Raw genomic sequence first — 19,879 nt, forward strand, 5'->3', positions numbered from 1 at the left:
ATATGTACTCTAGTTTTTTATTCAGATCTAAAGGATAAATGTTTGTGCACTAGGAGAATATTGACCAACTACTTAATGAATTCCCCACTCACACGTGACTCTGGGCTGCTTCTATTGTTCAGCCAACCATACAGCAAGCTTGATTCATTTTTTGTGTGCATGTTGTATGTTAAAGGTGGTGCCTCCCTCAGCTCTCATTGGCAGGAGTGTTTGTGATGGTTCAGAATATTCTTCACCTCTGGTGATTTGTAAAGAGCTGTGGTCTTGGTGACCCCTGCCATCCAGTCCAGTCTCAGCAGCCTGGTCCAGTTCCTCTCAGAGAGAACACATCCCAGTCAGCCCTCTTCCCCCTTTCTTCCCCCCGCCTCTCTCTCTCTCTCACACACACACACATACTTTCATTCACACTAAGATGGATCTCCCCTCCTAGCAAAGCAGAAGTCTACTTCAGCAACTGGCAAGTTGGCCCCTCATTGAGGAGAGAAGCGGACCGGGAGCTGGAACGGACCTAGCTCCTACTCCTCCCCGACGTTATCTCCTTCACTTCCGCGCATCAACTTGGCCGTCGGAAGCCGAACGCGATGCCACCGACCGGACTAAATTCACGCGTTGTGCTTCTGCTCTGCTTCATCTCAACCACAGCGTGCAATATTTTTGCCTTCACCGAGGAGCCCCCAGAGAGAGTCGGGAAGGTGGACGGGTATTGCAGTCGGGTCTTACGGGTCCAGAGCAGTCGCAAGGAGGGCAACACCGAGTTTCGCCTCCGCGTCGAGGGGGACCCGGAGAGCTACCAGCCGGGGAGCACATACAGAGGTCGGTGCGCCGCGCAGAGCTTTGTTTGGCACTAAGTGCGCATTAGCAGATAAACACCAGCCCGGAGTCGGTTGGTTGGACACTCTAAGTTTCTCCTGGGTGATTTAGACCCATTGTCAATGTTTATGCCTTTTAGGTAAACAGCACTACTTGGTGAACCAAGAGATGGTCCTTAATTCCATTAATTTGGGGCCCATTGAAAGGATATGGTTTTTAAGCATTAAATGTTAAATGTCACAACTTAACTAATAAGCCATTTGGAATGGACAAAATTTCTAAATAATACACAAAAATAGTCCCTTATGATCAAGTATTCATAAAAGGTTTTTTAGAAAGCAAAGTCGTCTTTTCTCACCTAGGCCTAGAGAAATATATGTATGTGTGCGTGTGTGTGCATGAGAAGGCAACAGCCTGGTTTATTTATTTATTTGTTGTCAAAAGTTGTTTTGAACAGTTTGTGAATTTGCATGTGCCGTCTGCTCTTGATTTTAGAACGGCTAGTGCCTTTCTAGTATGGACAAAATGGTGCAGTTGTGCTCATTCTGCTTTCATCAGAAATACTTTGATATAATCCAATTAGTATAACACAAAAGGGGGAGCAGGAAAATCAAAATCTATCAGCTGCACTGGAAATCAGTCATTTTGAAGTGTAAAAGCCATATCTCCAGATGCTGATAAAAGCGCTCCAAATTAATTTCCCCCCAAAGCAAATTAACATTCTTTTATGTTCTGCTGGATTGCAAGGTGCACAACACACTATCTCCAACATCATATAGAAAAATTCCTCTGGGCTGTGTCTGACCAATTATAATTATTTGTATCTGAGCTACGTCCTGAGGTACAGGTGAAAGATTTGATTGTGGGGAAAACAGATTTACATCAGTTAGCTGTACTTACATTTAGCTGTGCATTCAATGGAGATAAAACATATGGATTGTTATTTCCAGGTCCATTTCTCAGACAGGTAGTTTGTGTTGACCAGCGTAGTCCCCTGTTTTGAATGCTTGGTAATCTGATGCCTGCTGCCTCTCTTGTTTGCTTCTATTTAGTGACTGTGGTTGCATCCAGCCCCTCCTACTTCAGAGGGTTCACTCTTATTGCCTTGAAGGAGGGTGCAGAGGGAGACAAGGATGAGGACTATGCTGGAAATTTCCAGGTAAGGTAGTATTAAAAATGTGAATATTGCTTTAGTAAGAAAATGTCCATTATCACAATACTATCACAAGGTAAATTACTGTTCAACCCAAATACTGCTCTGATACCTGTGATGAAAGCTTGGTGTTTCATATCTCGCCTTCATATTGGAGATGTCATACTAGTACCACTAGTAACTGCATCTGACTTAAATCTTTTCCATTTTTCCTGTGAATATGATCACAAACACTGTGTAAGAATGGATAAGAAAGACAAAATATGGGAATATTTTATTTATATTATGTGCACCTCAGTCCACTGACCTTAATACATTTCATGCTTTTGTATGTGTAGGAAATGTCACCTTTATACTGATCATACTGTAGATAGGTACAGGTGGGGCTTGGCGAGGATGGGTCTTGACAATTTTTTTCTATTGCACAGTCATCATGTCCTCACATGTCAAAGTGTGATTCCTCTCACATCTTCTCCCCTAACAAGCTTGATATAGCATATGAAAACATCATACTCTCGGCTCCATGTAGCTGACTGTATGTTCCCAGGCTATGAAATGACCTGTGTTGAGATAGGTTTTACAGCCACAATCAGGTGCACAGTTCATATATGTAGGGAAGTGTATAGTTAAGGGGCTAATTGGCATTTTATAAATGCATCTCCAGCTATAGTACTTGCAGGAAGCAAAGAGAGAAGAGAGTAGATCCAACAGTGCGAAAGGAAGAGAGAGAAAGAAAGCAAACTGGTGCCGACATATAAATGCAATAATAAAACCTGCTGTAATTGTTATGCAGTGTGACAACCATAATGTGTGTGAGTACAGAGAGAGGAGGGATAATAATGATATAATGCAGTGATCAACTTCATCCAAGGTTTTTTTCCTATGATGCATGATACATTTAATGAGTTGCGTACAGTACAACATGAAGTACAATACATTACGACACATTGATTGTCTACTTTGTAACATTTTTAAAGTTTGATTTTATTCCTCTTCACTTGGTACTGTTTTATTTCACTCTTTCTGCCAATCCAATGCTTATTTCATAGAAGTTAAGACTACAGTTTTCAGAAATATGTAGAGCTTGTAATGAACAAGGTGACTGTGGCAAATGAATGCTGTTTTCACAGCATGTGAAAGGAACTGCACAAATGACAAACCGATTTTAAGTTTATCAAGTGCCCAATGTTAGAGAAATGCTGTAATTGAATTAATTACAGTAAAGCTTGGAAACTGAGATACAGCTTAATCCTTTAAAGTAAATGAAAAGCACATACAGGAATCCAGTTTAACATCAGCCAAATTCCAATTCCTGCCCAGAACATGAAATCATATGTTTTTCATAGTCTTTCTGACGCTGTAAAGGAAAGTTGCAAAAAGGGTTTAACAGCATGTGTTGAGTTCTGTTTCAGACTCCTGTGAACTTCAGTTGCTCCCCACATTAACCCTATTATTTTACTGAACATGTAGCAAAGTATGTTGGGAGGGTTTCCCAAAGGCTGCCGTGTCCACCCGACCTGTGTTGCTATGCTGGGGCACTCTCTGTGAACCTGAGCTTTGAATATGGGAGGACATAAAAAAATAGGAACATTTTATTTTTGTCCTTTGTGCACCTCACATCTCATTATCCAGTGTTAGCAATGGCAATGTTTTTTGTTTTTTTATTTTTTTTTCTCTTGCAATTGATCTACTGCTGAAATTTAAAGCAAGCCTTGAGCATAAAGAGGGGAACGCTCTGTCATTTCGTCACATTAAGTTACTTTGCTTCACACATGGAACCATGGACCATAGCCTCTATATGTTTGCATTAAAAGTAAAAAGAATGGTAATGCCATTACTGAAGTTGAAGAAGTTGAAGGTCTGTTTCACAGCTGCAGCTGGTCACCTGTCAAGTTGTAAGCGGCATGTAATAGCACTTGAAAAATAAACTGCTGTCCATAGAGAGATCCATCTATCATCACTTTCTCAGCTAATCTTTTGTGATTTTTGTCTTTTTTGTCCAAAAAAATCACACACACAGATACACACACACAATTCCTCCATTCTAAAAGAGCTTTGGGTGGGCTGGCCTCCAAGCAGAGAGAATAGAAAGAGAAAAGAAGCTGCAACAGAAGACGTCAGGCTTTATTTAACATACAGCTCATTTGAAATCTGCTGGTGTGCTATGTCTCAGCCATGTCACGGCAGCTCCCGACTTGATGAAAAGCACTTTTATTCAGCTTTCTGGGGAGGTCAGCTGCCTCTGTGTGTGTGTGTACATATGTGTGTGTTTGTGTGTGTGTTGGCAGGAATGTACACCAGCAATGCTGGCAATGTCTGATGAGACATTACTTCCCAGCAGGGTGAGAAGATGGAACAAGAAAAGGCAAATTGTCGTGGTTAAATAGCTAAGTGAGGGGTGAAATCTACTTAAGAGTGCAAAACATTACGTAATAGTAAACACGGGCAAACAGACATTGTGAGTGTATCTAATCCAAATTAAAATTAAAAAATAATTAAATAAAAGGACAACAAATATGTGTCTAAATTTCAGCATGTTATTATTTGGTTTTGGTTTTTCCTTGTGCTCTCTGATCAAAGAATTTTTGAAAATTTGGAATTAGGCACATATAAGAAGCCATGGGTCATAAGTAATTTTACAGCAAAGCAGATCCGCCAAGGAGGCCTGTTAGAAACCATGGGAATACTGAGGGGATATATTCCGTCAAACAGAGATAGACTACGTATACACAGATTGTACACACACACAAACAGATCCTAGGCTCCTATTCTCGCTGACTCTAGCACACACTCACACACACACACACACACACACACACACACACACACACACACACACACACACTCACACACACACAGACACACACTCACACACAATCCACTTTTAGAGGGAACCCATTCATAACATGACATGACAAAGGAAATTCTCTGCTGACAGTTTTATGGAGTGAGAAAGTCTCCCGTCTTTATTGCCCTGATGTCCCTTCCTATGAAACAAATCCTTCGCCTCTGGGTAGTTGTAGATTGCTGGCAGCAACTCACGTCTACTAATTTTCCATCTAGTTAAAATCAATAAGATCATTAGTACCTCAGGTATGAGCCTCATTAGTGAGTGTATCATGAATTTCAATTGCTTGTCCATTCCATTTTGGCCCAAAGAATCTTAAGACATTTTTGTGTTGCCTCCTGCACTTGTATGATGATGCGACATCAGCTAAATTATTGATTCATTTAAGAGTTGATAGACAATTTAATTGACTTAAAGTCACATTTATATCACAAGCACTGTGATATTGTGGAAAGTAGGAGTATCATACATCCATTACTGTGACTATGATGAAAATCTCAATTTCCATCCAACAATTGATTTTACAGTTTCTCTCATTCTGGTTTGTATTGTATATGGCAGTATATTATTTTATTCTCTGACTTCCCATAAATCATCTCGTTGCTCATCAGATTTAATTTGTAACTAATTACAGGGGTCTAAACCCTCGGCTAGGAACACACACACACCCACTGACTAATGTTTGAGTTAATGGATGTGTGACCTTTGTTCAGTTTGTCTTGGAGCGTTTAGTAGGAAGCAACTGGACTTCTTGTTTGAAGACATTTCACCTCATTCAATAGGCTTCTTCACTTCAAATTCAACAGAAAATCTGCCATGTGAGATGTGTTTGTTTTACAAGCTTTAGTGAACTTAACAACAAATTATTAATTAAGATAAACACAATTTATATAATTCTTACTTCCAATTTATAATAATTACCCTAATTTCACATTTTCCAATTATTTTTACATTTCAGTTTCCTGTGCCCAAATCCTGTAAATGCGCACATATCTTCAGTTTCAGCTTCTAATACCGTTTAAATAACGGAGTTGCAGTGCAGCTGATTTCTTTTTATTAATTATCTTTTTGTCTGTCTGCTTTGCAGATAATTGATGAAGAAGAAACTCAGTTTATGACCAACTGCCCCCCTGCAGTGACAGAGAGCACTCCTCGCAGACGCACCAGCATCCAGGTGTTCTGGACTGCTCCACCAAGTGGCTCTGGTTGTGTGGTCCTCAAGTATGTACTAAATACAGCAGTTGTACCCTGAGCATGCGCAGCAGAAGCAAGAGCTCAGGTCAAATGTTTAGTGATTAGTATGAACTGTTCATTCATAAAATATATATATATATTTTTGTTAAATGGGCCCCTGTACTCTGTATATCATTATTTTATAAAATGAAATGTGGTAAGGATGACGCAAGACACAAGTTTAATCATCATGTTCAGTCTTGCAGGTAGATCTGATATGAACTTTGGTGGAGGTGACCGAGCAATGATTTTAATCTGACAATGGAAATCCAAATTGGTCAGAAATTCAGGAAGTTGTTTTTTCAGTTCATTCATTGTAAATGAGCAAAAATCACCATGCCAAATATAATCAGTCCTACTAGTCCTCCTAGAAGACTTGCTGATATGTATCAGTTTGTATTCACTTAGCTTTGTCTTTATAGTACACTTTTGGTAGTGCAGAAACTTTAATAACTGTGTTCTGACATGTTCTCTGTTGTGACCAAGGTCTTGTCCTGTCTGAGTTTCAGGTCCATTTCTAATGAAGTAGCTGAACGCCCCCCCACATTCTTCATTCCCATTTGGATTCATAAACTATTCATTACCTTATACAGTTGAGTGACACCAATCAATCTTTTTTTTGGTGCTTATCCTCTGGGCTTGCTACCACACAGAAGGGTAGTCAGTTCAACTGAAGACCCATTGTAGCAGAAATATATTTATTAATCTGGTTCTGTGGGGTGACAATGAATACATGAGTACAGCAGGTAGAAATATACCAAGGAGCTGTGATTCACAAGGCCTTTTGATCAGTACTTTTTTACTGTATATGAACCATGTTGTTTCTCTGGTGCATGTCTACATTTCATCTGTTTGTGTGCCTCTATGTCTCTGTGCTTTACTTTCCCCTTGTCTTTATCTTTGTGGTGTATCTTTGTGACCTACCCTTTCAATAGGCTCTGGGTTTCCTTTTCCTCTGACTGTTATTATTTCTTTCTGCTCCTCACTGCTATGTTGTTATAGTTTTCTCACAGTAGGTCATGTTTTCAGATTAGTGGGATGATGGCAGAACTGTATTTAGTCAAGCACGTGGGTTGAAGTAAAAGTTTGAAATGTGACAGAGTGCACAGGCTACAGAGAGATACTTGAAAGTGCAGAGATGTAGCTGTAATATCAGTTTGTAGACAATGGAGGAGGGAAGAGAAAAACGAGCTTGCAGTAGAAAAGAGATACCCTTGAAAGTCTTGATTACAGGCTAGCACTGGGTATTTGCATTCATAAAGATTATACGATTTTTCTATGTCTTTGAACTTTAACAGAACAAAACTTTTATTCATTAATTTATTCATATTCTACCACTTATCTGTGTCCTGGTCACAGGGTTGTTGGAGCCAATCCCAGTTCATATTGGTCAAGGACAGGGCACACCCTGGACAAGTCGCCAGTCCATCACAGGGCCACAAAACATCTAATAAAGCCTTATTGATTCAGGATCTATAACTCCTGTAATTAATTGAATAGTGGTGGGCTTTTTTATATGAAAACTTTTTGGAGTGAATGTTATACACAGACATTGTGTTTTCATATAGCTACTACCAGCAGAGAGAAATGGGTAGAATAACAATGAAAATTCACACAAAGAAACAACATGAAATTATAAAATGATTGGTAAAATTATAGATTACCCTCGAGATGAGAATTTCACCATCACCACAGGGAAAGTAAATGTTTGATTTTCATTTCATTTCATATCCCAGAAGAGCTCTGTCCCTGCCTGCCACGCTGCCTCCCTGTAAAATGTCATGGTTATTTTAAAACGACAACATCTGGCCATGAAAATAGATATGTGCTTGTGACGTGTGCCTGTGAGAAGGCTCTGTTGAGTCATATGTTGTACCAGCAATCTCGTTCCTTCCGAGCGGTTAGCTGCAGTATAATTGATGGGCAGCTGCTGTCTTTTAGATGGAAAAACTCAGCTTGGTGGTTTGGTTTCATGAAAGGTTGGTTTGTGATGATAGGGTCAAGCAAAGATGCTCTTTCAGACTCCTGAGCTGAGAGAGCAATGCTGAAAGTCTTTCCATGAAATCCTGCTGTTTCCAGCTTTCTTATATGGTTGAATGGAATGCCAATGCCAAAGTTTCATTCAGTGTGTTCCTATTCCCCATATCCATTTCTGATCGAACAGCAGTCGAAAAACACAGCTTGCCTCCTTTCACTCTAGTTAGACTTTGCTGTTACTGTTGATACAGGTGCAATACTCTAGCCAAACCATATAAAGTAAAACACCATCACAAATACAGCACAAATTTTCAATATCCAAAACACAACAGAGTAACACCTGGTGATTTTTGTATGTTGAGATTGTTTTTACAAAATCGCAATGACAATTTAGGCTAGCATCCAATCACATAAATCTGTGCTACCAAAATACCACACATTTGTTGTAGCATGTAGCAGAACGATTCATTTGTTTAGGCATGACCTGATCATGTTTTTTGCGCCACTGATGCTGATTATCTATTATTGCGATTGAAAGATCCATGGGCAATATCAATAATTTTTGGGGGTTTTGTTGCAGCAGCTGGACCAGCAATTGGTCAGTTTATCTTCGGAGTACTGGCACCAGAAACATGCTTTTACATTGCTCACAAGAGCAGAACAGAAGGCGCCTACAGAACTGGATTACACGATGTAATAATAAATTCCATGTACAGTTCAGCATCACTATAAATATAGCACCTGGTGAATCTGATAATATCCTGCCGTAAGATTTCAGAGGACAGACACTGTAAACTCACTGTAAAGTCAGCATGGTGCTGTTAAGTTACAAAGTGGCTACACTTTTCTCTGAAAGAATTTAATGTGGAAAATAACTGTTAAAAATACACAAATGGCAAGTGAAGTCTCTCTTATGAAGGGTCTCACACTTTTAGGGGAGCACCAACCTGGGAAGGAAATTGACAGATCCTTTTTAGCAGTTTGTATGCCAGCTAACGGGCTGTCTTGCAGCTAGGAGTTCTCCTTGCAGTTGTCTATGTCTTCCTTCGTAATAGAAAGGGTAACTCAACTGGTAGCGGGAAATAGGTCAAGTGGCTTTGATTAGGTTGGTGCTCCCCTAAAAGTGTTAGACCCTTCATATCCAGTGTCCTCTGAAAATGACCTCCCTTCAGTAAGAAAATTCTGAATGCCAGAGCACAAGACAAACCGGCTCAAATTATCATTTGTTCCAGTCTCCATTAAACTGTTGAACAATGTTAACAACTAGTGCAATAGGGTAACTTACAATTAACACACAGGCACTCGAGCACTCAGCACTTTTTTTGCACTTTAAATTGCCGAACGACTTTGTATTGCCATTGTGAAATATGCTTGTTTTATGTGACAAAACTATTTTTGTAATAATGTATTCCTGCCATGACGTCTTTATCTGGTTTTGTGAAACAATGAAAAGCAGCACTAAGACAAATTTCCCTTATGGGACATTAAAGTGTACTCTAGTTTCGCGCTGGTTTATCTTCATTTAAAAAGAAACTGGTTAAAACGGTATCAGTCACTATAATAACGTTCCAAACAGTGCAAACACAGTGTCTTAAGTTGGGAGGTTGAACTACACCACAAAGCATTATGCTTCCCTTAAACCTTGGTTTATAGATTTTCTCTAGGTTCAACTCTGCAATAATGATTTCAAGCGATTCTGTAAGCCTTTTCTCACTTGTCATTTCCTCGACAATATTATAAAACATAACGGCTTTCAGGAACTCCTGCAGGTTAAACAATGATAACATGATGACTGCTGTTTATATGATCTGCTATCACTGAAAATAGCAGTTAGTAATTTTGGCTGCATGTAAAATTTTTCTAATACTATTTCATTCAAAATAGCAAATGATTGGTCTTACTATACCTCTTTAACAGTGTGGTTGCAGAAAACCTGTTATTTTACCTTCTTCCTTCTTGCAGTAGGAGCTCACCAATGACCATTACTGATAAGGTATCACATGAACTGCGGTTGGTGGATGACAAACATTAAAACCCTAGCTGTGGCCTCTTTTCACTGTTTGAATTCTAGTGGTTGGCTACATCCTGGCCATTCCACAGATCTAGAATAAATCACATGAGAATATGATCCATATATTGCAGTCATCATTGTTGCCTCTATCTTTTATCTTTCCATTTGTAGGTGGGAAGCAATTTATTTGTCATCGCCCTCTGGCAAGTGATATGGAGGGTAGTGAAATGTGTTTCGATGAGTTGTCTGAGTGAGACAGTATATCAGTTATCAGATGAATGTCACAACCTCATACAGCTGTCAGAACCTGTTTATTTCTGTCAACACAATGATGGAAAAGATCAAGGAGAACTTCGGGAGCATACAAATAGAAATTAAACCTAAGTACATTTTGTAGAGTGGTTTGGGTTGTGTCTATGTGTCGTTTCTTTTAGAAGAATTGTGTTCGTAGCAGATGCAAAGTTATTAGATTAAATCTATGATTCTAGCAGGAGTAAGTTTTAGATGAAAATGATTTAATCTTTGATTGTGGTAGATTGAACAAAATGAGGATTTATTTTCTTTTACACATGTGTAAGAAAGAAAGTGTTTTTGGTTCTTTTTGGTTATTTCTTTATTTCTATTTGTTGATCTTTTCTCTTAAGAGCTCTCTCTTACACATACTGTCCTCTTTTTGTGTGATTGAGATCAGCAGTGTGGCTCCAGCAAAGTGAGATAGAATTTAAATTGGATGTTGAATAAGCATTACTCTACTTGATTGTCTGATCAGCCCAAAACAGTGAACAGTGAGGAAAAGTGTGCTTTTGTCTCTCAGGGAAAAATGTGAAATTGGGGTGAGATTGAAATAAAGTGTGAACAGATAGAGGTGTGCTGGTGGTGTTGGTTACCTTGAATAATTTTATCTATGTTAGAGCCCATTTTGGGCACAAATTGTACTTGCAGTTAGAAAATTGTGGTTTCACATTTACAGGACGTGAGACACATTGATGTGTATGTGAATAAAATATCTCAGTGCAATATGATGGGCGAGTGAGACTGACAATTTGGGTTTCTAAGACAGAAAAGGTATGGCATGTGAGAGTAATGTCTGTTTTTATGAATGTTTTTTTCACCAGATACTGCATGTGAAAGCATTATGGCAACATATGGGAGACAATGACTTTTTTCAGAAGCAATGACATTGAGAAAAGCATCATGTAAACATTTGAATTTAAGTTACTTGTTTGTATGCGTGTTAATTATAATTTTCTTAAGCAAACATTTACTTTTATTCAAACTGCAATGAGATATAGGCAGGAAAGAGAAAGTGAATCACTCAGATCCTGTGATAAGGACCAATTTCATGGTTTGCACTCTACCAGATGATCCACTAGTGCTCAAAAAGAAAGCAGTTTTGGCTAAAAGCCTTGAAAACAACACTGCTCATTGGTACTGATAAACTAAATGGAGGACTGTTTATTTAGTAAGTCCCAAACTATAATTTCACCATGCTGGTGATGACCATCATCATTAGACAGCATTATGTGTTCATGTTTTTTGCTTATCTGTCCCATTCAAGCACTTCCAGGGATTTTCTTCAAATGTTCACCAAATTTATCAGACTTTTGTGGTCATAGCGCAATGTCACTGGTGATTTCATTTAATTAAATGAAGTTCAATATGCTGGCTTTATTAAATATAATTGATTAAACTCGATTAAACTTTGATTAAAATTTATTTATTTTATTTATTCAGCTGTTCTTATATTGAAACTAATTTCAGCAATTTACCTGAATTAATTAAAAAATATATTTTTTTTATTTATTCCATCAACTCAGATACATTTCATTTCTTTGAGTCACATGATTTTAACTTGTGTAAGATAAATTGCTTCCATAACTAAAGTGAATGTCATGTTTTGTGTTCTCAATAAGGATTGGACTTCCCTAAAGTTCCCTCTTGTCACTGTTATTGTTAGTGTTACTGCTGATACTCGGACTTAGGATCAAGCTGTTGAGTTTGTCCAATTTGGAAGCCTCAAAGTTATGTTTTTGTTCTTAGAGGTTGATTTGGTCTTGTTTGCTTCATAAGGTAATGTCCACTGTTCACTGGGACATTTTGGAGCAGTTTGAGTATGAAGCTGCTCCCTGCCATATGAGGTGCCAGAGTAGTCAACAGTTCCATTATCTCCCGATCTTGTCCTCGAGTGACAGTAAGATGGAGTGGCAGATTGGCAGATGGATCAGTGTGGCATCAGCACAAATGCAGATTTTGTATTGGATCATTAAGGTGAAGAGGGACCTGAGGCCAAAGACCTTGATTTACCAGTCAATCTTCATTCCAGCCATCATTCATGGTCTTCAGCTGTAGATAGTGATAAAACAAATAAACCCAGATAAAAGACACAGTGTATGCTGGGGAGAAGGATGTATGAAATATTCTGTTTAACCTACCTCCACAACATTCCCCCAGAGAAGCAGAAGAACATATATAGATGGGCTAATTTCATACCATTTATTTAACTTCATTTAATTGGCTAAATATAATTCAATGAAGTTGTTTGTTGTAATTTTGTTTGAGTTGAAATCAACATTTTAAATAATTTAAATAAATAATTTAAATCAATGTAGTGTTTTTAAGTAAATGCGACTTAATAAAAACAGTTTAATGAGCCAGTGTGATCTAATATTGCTTTAATGCCTTCTTTTTGAATATTTGCATTGAATTCGGCAAGCTAATGGTTAGATTACATACCAAATTAGTCTGACTCCTAGCTAGCTGAACCCTTTGCTGCATTGAGTAAATTGAACTTAATTCAATTAACTTATCTTGGTATCTATTATATCTCTAATTATTTGATTAAATTAAGAGTACCATGTTCTCCCCGTGCCTGTGTGGGTTTCCTCCCACTGTCCAAAGACATCACGCTTGGGTTAACTGTTGGCTCGAAATTCTCTGTATGTCTGACTGTGAGTGTGGGTGGTTGTTTGTCTTTGCCTGTCTCTGTGTTGGCTCTTCGATGGACTGGTAACCTGTCCAGGATGTACCCCTGGGATTGGGATTGACTCCAGCACTTCCCGCGACCCAGAAACGGATAAGTGAATGTGAAGTTGAAGGTGAATGACACAGGGATGACACAGGGAGAACATGCAAACTCTGCACAGAAAGGCCCCAGGCGAACCCACAACCTTTTTATTGTGGGGCAACAGCGCTAACAACTATGCCACGTGCTGCCCAAGTATTAGCGATATTAATGATTTATTTGTATTTTTCCTCAATTGAATAGAATAAACTTAATCAAATTCGCTGTTTGTTCTTTCTGATCTTCATTTCATACATATTTTCATTTATGTTTATTACATAAACTCTCTAAGTCAACGCATGTTCTACTGCTGTGAAGGACCAGTTCTGGTATGAGCTCAGGCTAAGACAGCACAACATAGCTCAGCATAGTTTGATATGGTTTCCAAACAGTCTAGCTGGACAGGGCCCACCTGGATCAGACCTTACACAGCACCTCCATCCAAAACCTCATTGCTGGGGTTTATCCCCATGGAAACATTCCTCTTGTTTACTAGCGTAAAAGGCTGGTGTTTGGGAGGAAGTCAGGTGCCTGGTGCCTGATGTCTGCTTGTTCTCTGTTGTTGTTTTCTTAAATTTGCTGGCCTCTGAAATGGTGTGTTTGTGGTTGATTTACATGTCAAGGCCCCACTCAGACCTTTGTTTCTCACCACCCACTGGAACACTGCTATTACAGCTCATTCTGGAGAAGTTCCCCTCTGCCTCACACTTGGGGAGGATTTCTGTCATTCACTTCAGTTCAATCAATCAACATCTGTTCATTGCAGTGCCTACTGTACAGTGTATGTCAGTATAGCTTCTCAAAGTGCTTTATTCAAATTGACTGTCTGTAATACAAAAATGATTCTTTTAGTTAGCATGTTGCTCTTTTTCAATTTTCCCCCAGCCTTCAAACCCTCATTTCTATGTATGCTTGTATCCTAATACAGATGCATGCCTTTTGTGGTCTTTGTGTGAGGCGTTGAATGCCTCTGTCTGAAAAACAGACGATTTTAGCAGTTTTATTGCAGGGTCTGATACCTACTTTTAGGAGTCTTCTGGAAAAAAAAGAAACAGGAATGTGATTATGAATAACTCTGCACCTGTTCCATCTGTGAGATACTGTTCAGAGAGATTTTAAAAATCAAGATTTTCAACACTTCCTGCTATCTGCTGTTCCATCTTTCTCTATGAGTACAGTTTACAAAGTATAGCTTCTCCAAACGCATCTTTCCCTTTTTTGACATTGACTTACTTTTTCCCCTTATTTCTGCATTTGAACTTGGTGTTGTCCCTCACTACTCACTCCCTCTGTCTCTTCTTGTGCAGGGTAAGCATTGTGCAAAAAAGGATAATCTATTTCCAGGATGAAGGCTCACTCACCAAACGAATGTGTGAGAAAGGTAAGCTGCTTTTGTTGACATGGGATGAAAAATTCATCATGAATCCTTTTTATTTCCATCTCCCTGCTGATTGTCTATTTTGCTCCTCAGTGACAGCCTCCTTTTGTCTTTCTTTCATTTTTCTGTCCATCTTGCTTTTGGTGTTGGTCTTTTGATAAAAATTGGTGGGGAATAAAAAATTCCCCACTCTTATGTTGGCATGTGAATGATTGTGCCCTGGTGGTTCTTAAAGCATCCATCCTCTATGACGGACACAACTTTCATTTGCTCCTTTTTCTTGATGCCTATCTCATAAAATTTTATTTTTCACCCTCTACCTCCTCTCAACTCCCTTCAGAATCCCTGTATGGAGATGCTACGGATAAACCTCTACTCGACTGCTGTGCCTGTGGAACAGCAAAGTACAGGGTCACATTTTATGGGAACTGGTCCGAAAAGATTCATCCCAAAGACTATCCGCGTAAGCACAATCTCCTCTGTTTTCCCTCATACAACTTCAGCTCTATCGCATTTTAAGAATTAGTCTGGGGATCAGACCTAAACCAGTAGTGAATTGGCCTCACTAAAAAGTATTGCCTGCACTTGTACCTTTACTTTTTCTTCACTGTTTTACAAAAGCTGTTGAAAATACATTAGTGAACATCACCTTTGCACTTCTTGACATGTTCCTTCATTCTGACGAAAATGGACAAACTTTATTTTCATTGAATTCAATGCAACCTGCTGATATAAATAGCAGACACATCTACATCTGAAAACAGTCCCCATCAAACACTCATGGGCCAATTTAAAGGTTTATGAACAAATTGGCTCTGGCTATAGAGTACAGACGGGTATGAATGCTAATGTATTGACTAAAAGACTTTACACAGATAAGCTGACAAGATAAATATTACAGGTCACCTTCTTGTTCAGTCTTGACTATGCTGTTGTAACCTGAAAAACTGGAAGACATGTTCTTCACATGTAGGTAGTTTAGCCCCATTACATGGCTTGAAGTAGTTATATGGGTGGTTTGCTATAACACTACACTTGGATGTGATATGTGTATAACCTTGAGCCGCGCTATCAGGATGTGGACAGACTTAAGGATTATGCCGGCTCTCCTGTCTAAATCAGGTTCTTGCCAGTCAGATCAATATACTGATTAGAGTAGAGTAAGATAAACCCTGAGATTGAACTGAGCCCTAATTTACTGTTTTATGGAGGGAGTTGGTATGTGGTTCACTCACACACAACCCTCACAGATGCTTACAAGAGGATAGGGCAAACTGTGTGCTCTCTATTTCATCCTGATTCTGCGGACACTAGATTTGGATGTCTCCTTGCACAAAGTCATATCCTAGGTAATGAGACAAGCCAGCATTCACTGACTACAACACAATTAAAATTGTCATTATTTCATTATTTTGGTATGACTTTGACATTTTGTTGCACGTTGGGCTCATGCATTTTTTACCACCAGAGATATTCCACCTGGTAACATCTCATCCTGCTATTTTTAACACATGTCCTTCAAGTCTGGGAGCCATAGAACACTTTGGTGGCACACATTTTGAGACCAAAAATTATCTGTAAAACATGCCAACAACTTCTTTATGTCGGCATAATAACCTTGATAGTTTGCTCTTTGCCTGTTTGTCCTTGTAGAAAGCCAAACAGCAGTGCATGTCTGTTCAACCCAAGCAGCTACAGCTCACTTAGACATAAGGAGATAGAGAAAGGCTGAGTTATCAGCAAAACATTTTAATGCAAAGGGTATGTGCTAGAAAAAGTGAGGGATTGAAAATTTGTATTGACTGACTGATGGAGCTGGTACTGAAATTTTAAAAATGGTGTCCATGAATTCACAAAGTTGATTCAACTCATATAGGGAGCAAAAAAACTTTCAAAGATCAAATTACTTAAAAAGAATAAAGATGGATTCTTATCAATGATAGATGGATAGATTCTTATCCCATGACCGAAAGAATGAGATCGACCGAAATGAGCTTCCTCAGAAGGGTAGTTTTGTGCACTAGAAGGAGCAATTTGGAGATTGATTAATATCAATGATTATGGAAAATGATAATTGATAATTGACCCTAACCCTAAGGCTGTTTAATACAAGTAGTGAATTTCGGGGCACCACCCTGCTCCCAAGGGCCAATGTCCAAATTAGCAAACTCAATATACAGTCTCAGAAGGTTAACAGAAGGAATGAAATCAAGCACTGACTGTTATGAATCCAGCAATTGTCACAATTATAGCCACAATAATCACAAACGACGGTTTAAATTATAACAGAATTTATTCACAGCAATAATTATTCAAGATAACATCACTCTGGATAAATGGCTGTTATAGTCTGATTATCCAATGACACACATCAGCTACAAATCTACAACAGGTAACATACATGCAATAAGAATAGATTAGCAATATTGATAGCCTTAGCGATGGTGATAGCTACAGCAGTAACAGTAGTAATATCATATGCAGCAACACTAATAAATAGTGATAGCAATGAAAATCACAATAGCACAGCACCAGGAACCGCAATCACACCAGTCCATCTATGGGTCTTGAGTGACTATGCGTGTGTGTAGGTGCGCGTGTGTTTGTGCGTGCGGCGATAGAGTGACGTCGGCTACGCACCTGTCGCAGCCAAGATGGTGGCTGATCGCTGCGTGTGAATGTGTGTGAGGGGAAGAAAAGATAAGGAGAAAGAGATCGCAGTCGACGTCACCACAATTGATTATTTCAATATCACTAAACAATAGCCAAGCCGGCGAACAGAGTTCAGGGGTCGGGTATTGGTCCTTTAACTAGTGATACTGCTCAATCAACGCAACGTGTTATTCGACTCGGTCAAGCGGTCCGTGTTGCTCCTCAGGCAACGGCGACCTGATGAATTCCTCGGCGGCAGCGGGGAAGATCATGGAAGACGATGTTCTTGGTTAGCTTCGGTTAACAAAGTTACCTTGTTGGTCTTCGCAGCACGTGGAATCAGCTGATCGTGCGGCGGTCTGCGCTGGGTTTGAGGAGAAAAATAAGAAAACAAACAAAAGAAAGAAAAAAAAACAACAAAACAAAACCCACAGCAGTCTGTGCTTGTCCCGCGAGTTGAAGACTGTGACCCGGGTTTTTGTGATGGTAGGATCCCAATGTTTGGTGTTGCTACCTTCGGCGATCCGGTCGAGAATAAAGCTGGGACAGCTATCTAGTGCAACTGGTGCCTGGGAAAAAGCGAAGGTGGAGTGTCTTTATCACCTGGGTGATGTCACCAAGGACCCCTGCTGAGGGCATCTGAGTCCAGCCAATGTCTGTGTTCAGTTCCTGTTCAAACTCGAATCCATACTTTAAGTGTGAATCATGGGGGTCCCGGCGCCGTTTTCAAACAGGCAGACGACTCTGGCCCAGGTTTCTGGAGGAACATGTAGGCCTCTCTATTGTTCTTTTCAGAACACACGTGAGGCAATCCCAACAGTAGCTGGCTTCTCCCGCTGCTCCTTTGCGTTGAGAGGAGCCAGCTGAGGTGGTTTGGGCATCTGGTCAGGATGCCTCCTGGGCACCTGCCATGGGAGGTGTTCAAGGCACGTCCAACTGGGAGGAGGCCCTGAGGCAGACCGAGGACCAGGTGGAGGAATTATATCTCCACTTTGGCCTGCAAATACCTCAGGATCCCCCAGTCAGAGCTGATCTATGTGACCGGGGAAAGGGAAATCTGGGGCTCCCTGTTTAAGTTGCTACCCCCGCGACCTGACCCGATCGGATAAGCAGATGAAGATGGATGAATGGATGGATGGATTCTTATCCCATCCTTGCTATAAGCAAGATTTGAACCATTTAACTACTCTACTCCAAACATCCAAAATTGCAGAACATTTCAAACTCACTCAACTTTTGGAGTCTCTGTGTCCTGCTTCATAACTTATACTTGAAATTCAGTTTTTGAAGTTAGATGACCAGGATTTTTTCCATTGACATCTCACAGAAAAGATAAGAGCTACAGGCCAGTCAAAACAACCACTAACATTGTTTCAGACTGGACCTGCCAAAATGCTTCCAAATGAACTACTAGCCACATAAGATGGAAAACTGAAGAGACCCTTTGAATTTTTTAACATTGTTTGTTTAATAACACTGTTTAGTGGAAGGTAAGGAATATAGACATCATGATCATTTCAAGCTTAAGGCAACAGACCTTGACTTGGGTTTCATCCTTCCAAGATAAACAGGAGATGTTCTGCAGACCATGGACAGATAGTTGACACAACCATTTTGAGGACACCATTGGTTGTTGCGCTATGCCAACAAACTGCCTCTGCATTTCTTACGATATGTGAAAGGTGTCCAACATGTTCAACAATAATTATACCTGCAATGTCTAATGATAAGCTTATTAAGGTTGTCCAATGTATTGTTACAGGATTACTCTGAGTGCAGTGATGAGATGGAAAGGGAGAAAAATCCCACACTGGGAACCAGCTGAATACTGAAAAGGGGGATTTACCACACTGCAGAGTAGGGACTCTATTTTAGGAATAAAGATAATAATGGTATACTTGACCCCACTTTGGTGGTATGATAATGCTAAGACAAATGGGGAAATTGTTAATATCAAGGATTCCATTTCATAGCGCAAGAATAATCTTTCAACTTCATGAATATCTGGGCGTCATTCTAGTCAATGTACTTAATTACCAAAAACAGCATAGAATAATATGCAGGATTAAAAATATTAGGACAATTACTATTTTACCTGTATTAGGACAATTTATGGAAAAATTATATTTAAGCAAATTGAAAACGTTTTTCTATTAATAGTATTAATTTATACTTTCAAAAAGCTTACACAACTGTCCATTCAAACATGCACAGCTCTCGCACAATTGACAGATGACTGGCTAAAACATTGCTTTTCTGTTTCGGGTTGCGGCTGGTGCTGGAGCCAATCTCAGCTCACTCTGGGCGAGGGTGGGGTCACCCTGGACAGGTCACTCAGCTTCTGATTTTCTTTATACCTATTTTTTTCTTTAATATCAATTTAGTGTACTGAGTGACGTTATCGCTACTATATTGACAAATCATCTATTTTTGCTCACTTATGAATGTATTCTATGTCTATTTAAATGTATAATTTTTTGCCATTTAGGATAATAGTTGTTTTCTTTTTCCTTTGGTGGATGTGTGTATGCATATGCATATATTTGTTATATTTATTTTTCATTAGTGTCTGCTTGTGAATCTTTTAATTGTGCTGTAATTTTTAATTGACTCCAGGAAGAATAGTCACTGCTGAGGCAGTTTCTAATGGAGATCTAAAATAAACAAAACGAACACCGCTGCAATCTCAGCAACCTTATAAGCAGAGAAAGAGATCCACCAGCCCCTTTTTTGTATGTTGCCTTCACAAAGACAAC

The 19,879-nt window shown here is 39.4% G+C and overlaps 1 protein-coding gene across 1 annotated transcript in view; it reads left to right on the forward strand.

The window, feature by feature from the left end:
- The first annotated feature begins 547 nt into the window (after positions 1-547).
- The window catches only part of spon1a (spondin 1a), a 67,182-nt gene continuing 47,850 nt past the window's right edge, over positions 548-19,879 (forward strand). The window contains exons 1-5 of the mRNA XM_029498384.1: positions 548-813; positions 1,863-1,969; positions 5,899-6,032; positions 14,401-14,474; positions 14,812-14,934. Coding sequence (XP_029354244.1) covers positions 582-813; positions 1,863-1,969; positions 5,899-6,032; positions 14,401-14,474; positions 14,812-14,934 — 670 coding nt within the window. The 5' untranslated portion in view covers positions 548-581. The remainder of the gene's footprint in view (positions 814-1,862; positions 1,970-5,898; positions 6,033-14,400; positions 14,475-14,811; positions 14,935-19,879) is intronic.

The sequence above is a fragment of the Echeneis naucrates genome, chromosome 3 (assembly GCF_900963305.1).
Source record: "Echeneis naucrates chromosome 3, fEcheNa1.1, whole genome shotgun sequence".
In the NCBI taxonomy this organism is placed as follows: Eukaryota; Metazoa; Chordata; class Actinopteri; order Carangiformes; family Echeneidae; genus Echeneis; species Echeneis naucrates.